At 57.3% G+C, this 5213-nt stretch overlaps 1 protein-coding gene across 1 annotated transcript; it reads right to left on the reverse strand.

Moving 5' to 3' along the window:
* Positions 1-2896: 2896 nt before the first annotated feature.
* ISLR (immunoglobulin superfamily containing leucine-rich repeat) lies at positions 2897-4147 on the reverse strand. Its single transcript, XM_009880966.1, has one exon. The coding sequence runs from the start codon at positions 4145-4147 to the stop codon at positions 2897-2899; it is 1251 nt and encodes a 416-aa protein (XP_009879268.1).
* Positions 4148-5213: the final 1066 nt, after the last annotated feature.

The raw sequence follows: 5213 nt of genomic DNA on the forward strand, positions 1-5213 counted from the left end.
GCTGTTTTCCCAGCTCTGGGCTTTGCGTGCTTGCGGGTTCGCGTGTCTGAGCAGAGGAGGGACGCGGCGCTGACGGGTCCTGGGTGTCCTGCCTGCGACGGGGTGAAGGGGACGCCCTATGGCAAAGGTTTCGCCTTGCCCTTGCCACCCACCCCAAACCATCTCGGGCCTCAGAGGCAGTGGGGCTTTGAAGGCAGTTTCGGTCATCCCTGAAATTTTATACAGCTCTGGGTCATGGGTGGAGCTGGATTTCAGCATCTGTTTACACAGCCCTGCCCGAGGCTTCCTGGAGATGTCTTGGCAGGCGATGGGGTTGGGACCGAGGTGAGAGATGACAGCCCTGGGAGGAAGATGGGAGGTGCTTCATCGTTTTGCTTGTTTTCTTTCCCTTCTTTGACATAAGCACGGTGCCCTGGGGGTGAACCCAGCTCTTCTTCTTCTTCACGGTGGCTTCTCGCCTCCTCTCCAAACCCATGGGGTGACTCTGCCCCTGCGCAGCCACAGTCCTCTCCACCCAACCTTGGACTCTTGGCGAGGTGGTTCAGCGAGCCGATCCCGCTGAAAAGCATCATGAACCAAAAAAATTACCTACGTGAGGAATGGAAATTCAGGTCTGGGTCATGCTGTGGCTTTGCAAACGTGAGGGACGGAGAGAAGCTGATGGGGGTTGTGACATCCTGGACTCGCAGCATCTGAGGACGGTGATGCCAAGCGTGATATCACCGGCTGCATCCAACCCAGGAGCTGTGTGGCAGGGTGGCCCGTTCCTTATGGACGAGAGATGCTTAATATCGCGATGAATTTGCCATAAAAGCTCTGAGTAAACTTGGCAAATAGAGAGCAAATCACCTTTCTGGTGACAAAACAGCCGCGCACCGGCAAAGCCTGGGCAGGGGAGCAGCGGCTCTGCAAGACTGTCAGGCATGGTTTATGGCTGCTGGGAGCGTAAATCTTTTATTTTATTGTTTTAAAAAATCCCTATCCCGGGCTCCAAACCCCGTTGCCAGCTGAGGTCGAAGGAATAAGCTCCCGTACCCCGCTTATTCCCAGGCAGGCAGGGAGAGGAGGACCCCGGGCTGGGAGAAAACTACCGTTACAAGTTGTATCCTACGAAACGAAACCAAAACTCTGGCTGGGACCGGCCGCGATGTTTTTCCTCCTTTCTGCCTGTAATGGGAAAAATATGCGCCGGCTTGTTAGCATCAAAGGCCGTTCGTGCGAAGAGCCGCTGGCTCTTTCTGCCTCGGGACCCCCACGGAGCCTTCGGCGCCGTAGCCGGGACGGTGTTGGCATGTGGCAGCTTCTCGGCTGCCCTTGTCCTTACCCTTCGAGCTGGCCAGACACCAGATTGTGGGGTTGGAGAACTTGGCTGGAGGCTTGAGGCTCCGGGACAGCTGCTTCTCAGCTGGTTTTGGCATCCCTGCCCGCTGCAGGCAGCGATAGGGCGGGGGGTGGATTTTGGGGTACCCTATAAATGCGTCCTCCCTCCAGGGTCATGGTGGGGGGATGCTATAGCGCAGGGAGTTGGGGAGGAAAAGGGGTTGGTGATGAGCTGTGGTACCCCACATGGTGATGCTGAGTTTGGGGGAGGGGTGCACCGAGGCAGCAAGCACCAGATTGTTTAAAAAAAAAAAAAAATAATAAATAAACCCAAAAAGGTCTTTATTGCTGTCCCTACAGCTTTGGTTATAAGGCGAGGGTGGCTGCGGGAAAAACCCCCCCCCAACCACCCCACCATGCGACAAGGGGTCCCCCAGCCCCCCCCAGGGCAACCGGGTATGGTATATACGTCCCGCGTGGGAATGCTAAAGCACTTTAAGGAATGTGTTTATAGGTCAGCTCAGCTTCTCTCTGTCACCTGGCTTTTTCCCATCTTTCTTCCTACCGCTCCATCCTACAGCCCCCACTCAGTTTCCCGTCGGAGAGGAGCGCTGGGAAATTATTTTGGTCTCTTTGGGCTCAATCCCTCCCCGCCGGGGTCGGAGCCGGAGCAGTACGGCTCGGTGGGTCCAGCCCAGCCGAGCGTTTTGGACTGCAGACTTCAGCCGTGAACGGGAAGAAGAGGAAATAAAAGAAAAAAAAACAACAAACCACCACCGAAATCAGCTGCATCACATCTGGGAGAGGTACTGAGGGTGGCAGGGTCTGATCCTGCAAGGTGCAGGCACCCTGGGTGCTCCTGCAGGGATGAAGCCCATGGGAAAGCTTCTCCTGCTCCACAAAACGGCCTGATCCCAACCCATGGCCTCATCCTACGTGTCCTACTCTACCTATCCCGCCATCGTATCTCTGTCCCCCAGAGCCACGTGCCCGGGGACACTGTGCCCGGGCTACTCCCCCACTCTAAGACTGGTCCTTCTGCTCCTAGTGCTTGATGGGAGGTTGGTGGTAGGAAGGATGCGCTTGGCCAAGGGCCCCGGCTCTGGTCACAGTGGGGATGTCATCTTTGGTGCCGCTGGACCAGTAGGATCCTCTGTGAGAAATGCCCACATTGGTCACAGCTCACTGCTGCTGGTGGAGGAGGGCTCATGGTGGTGGGCTCTGGGGATGGGTGATGGTCACCCTGTTGAAGGTGGACTTTAATCCTGCAGCCGCGCTTTGGTCTTAGGAGGGAGATATGTCAGGAGGTGGCAGATTCGGATGCCTGGAATGCGGCTGCATGGTGAGGATCTGCTCTACACCACCCGAGCTTGTTTGAAGCTCTCAACTAATGGAGCCCAGCCCTGACCCCCATCTAAGGAGGGGTTGAACAACCAGCCCTAGGCCTCAGTCTCGGCCCCCTTTGACTCCTGACCACCCACAGTTCCCAGAAGCTCAGCAAAGGCATGGCACTACGTGAAGATAAATGCTACAGAAAGAGGGGGAACCCCCAAGGCATCGTTTCCTTCTCCCCCCTTTAACAGCAGAGCACGATGCCCAAAGCCAGTAGGAGGGTCCCCAGGTGGACCTGGGGCACCACTCCTCCAGCCCTGCTCTTTGACTCCCTTGGCATGTGGTAAACGATCACCAGCTTTTCTCCGGCACCGGAGGGATCCATTTCATCCCCCTTGTAGCAGCTCCGACCCCCGAGGTGGCTGGCTTGGGGGTCATCTTGGAGCAGGTCTTCAGCTGGATTCTCCGACCCAGCCAAGGCCACGTTGACCGAGACATCCCTCATGCCCACGTCGTTGACAGCGAGGCAGGTGTAGATGCCTTCATCCTCCTTGCTGAAGTTGGGGATGGCCATGGTGCCATTCTTGAAGACCAAGAAGCGCTCTTGGCTTTGCTTGACGTTTCCATCCCGCGCCACGTTGGGCCCGTTGATCTCCACGCGGCGGCTGGAGGTCTGGATCTTCCACCTGATCTCCGGCGGAGGGCTGCCCGCCACGCTGCAGTGCAGGGTCAGCGTGAGGCCGTCGTACATGACAGTGTTGTCCAGGTTGGAGAGGTAGGTGAGCTGCACGGAGGGGGCGATGCAGTGGTGGTCGGGGATGTCCGTCACCGCCCTGCCCTTCAGCCTGCCAGGAGCCACGCACAGAGTAGAGCCTCCCTTGGTGATGGAGACCGATGTGTTCTCAGTCCACTTCTTCAGCCAGAAGACCTTGCAGGAGCAGTTGAAGGGGTTGTTGAAGATCTGCAGCTGGGACAGGGAGGGCAGGTTGTCAAAGGTGCCCTCGGCCAGGGTGGTCAGCTCATTGTCGTTGAGCCAGAGGGAGCGCAGGTCCTTCAAGGAGCGGAAAGCATCCCAGGGCAGCCCCGCCAGGCGGTTGTTGTTCATCTTCAAGATCTGCAGACCGCTGAGGTTCCGGAGGTCCTGCCAGGGGAAATCCGCGATCTTGTTGTGGCTCAGGTCCAGGTTCTTCAGGTGCACCAACAAGGCGAAAGCCCCTGGTTCCACCACCCCGATCTGGTTGTAGCCCAACCACAGCGACTGCACTTCGGGAACCTCGGCGAAGGAGCCCTGCCCCAACCAGCCGATCCTGTTGGCCGACAAGGTGAGGATGGTCACGTTGGAGGACAACCCCTCGGGTACCTCCTGCAGATCCTTGTAGGCGCACTCAGCCAACAGCCGCCCGTTCTTCTTGGCGGAGCAGGAGCAGGCGCTGGGACAGGCCAGGCAGGGCCCCAGGAGCGCGGCCAACCCCAGGCAGCAGAGCAGGGGCCTCATCCTTCCTCCTGGGAACAGAGACAGAGGGGGAATGAAGCGGATGGGTCGAGCCGAGATGGGGATCTGCTTTTTCTTGCCAAGTACGAAGAGGAAGCAGCAGAAGAGCGAAGCGTCCACGTGATTATCCCTAGAACTTCAGCTGGAAAAGGCTATTTGAAATATTCTGGCGTTTCCTCACCAAAAGCAGAGCCTTTGACTACTTACATGAGCGGGGAACTTCCCCCTAAACCCTTTCCTTCCCCCGACTAGAAAACACCTCTTTTTTGATCTTTGCTGAAGCACCAACCCCTCGGGACACTGCGTCCCTGAGTTTCGGGCTGCAAAGTGGGAGCTGGGGGTTCAGAGTTCACCCCACTTCTCCAACCGCAGCTCTCTCCCGACCTGCCTCAGCTGCAATTCCCCGTAAACCAGTGAGCTGTTGGCATTTTCAGCACGTTTTCAGACCTCAAACCAACCCCCCTCTCCATATTTTTCTATGTCATGGAAAAAAAAAAAAAAAAAAACAAACCCAAACCAATTTCTTGAGCGCTTTTTCTCAGCAAAGCGAGTGTGGGGTCCCCGGCTGCTGGAAGTCTTTAGAGCGAAATATTTCGGAGCTAACTCCTTACTGCCCTTCTCCTTGGCGCGCGGAGGGGACTGTGGGTGCTCGCTTCCCCGACGCCTGGCAGAGCTGTGTCCCACCAGGGAAGAGGTTAACTGCGGCTCTGCGAGGAGCTGGCACCGAGAAACCCCTTTGTCTCTGCTTTGTAGGCAAGTTTTGCTGCTCCTTCCAGTCCCCAACCCTGTCATTTAAAGCAGGGGAAGGGGGGGGGACACAAGGGGACACAAAGAGTCCTGTCCTGCCAGGGGATAGACCACCCCAGAGTTGGGGTTCAATGGATGCGGAAGGACACACACACCCCCCGAGGGCTCTGGGGGTGATGGAGGGGGTGAGAGCCCAGCAGTGAGGGGGGGAGATACTCCTTGGCTGATGCATTTTAAAGCCCCCGGCTGGTGTAATTTTGGGGTGTCCCCAAAGTGTCCCAGCAAGGCGTAAGTCCCTCCAGCCCCCCATCACCCCCACCGA

The sequence above is a fragment of the Charadrius vociferus genome, unplaced genomic scaffold (genome assembly GCF_000708025.1).
Source record: "Charadrius vociferus isolate BGI_N301 unplaced genomic scaffold, ASM70802v2 scaffold933, whole genome shotgun sequence".
NCBI lineage: Eukaryota > Metazoa > Chordata > Aves > Charadriiformes > Charadriidae > Charadrius > Charadrius vociferus.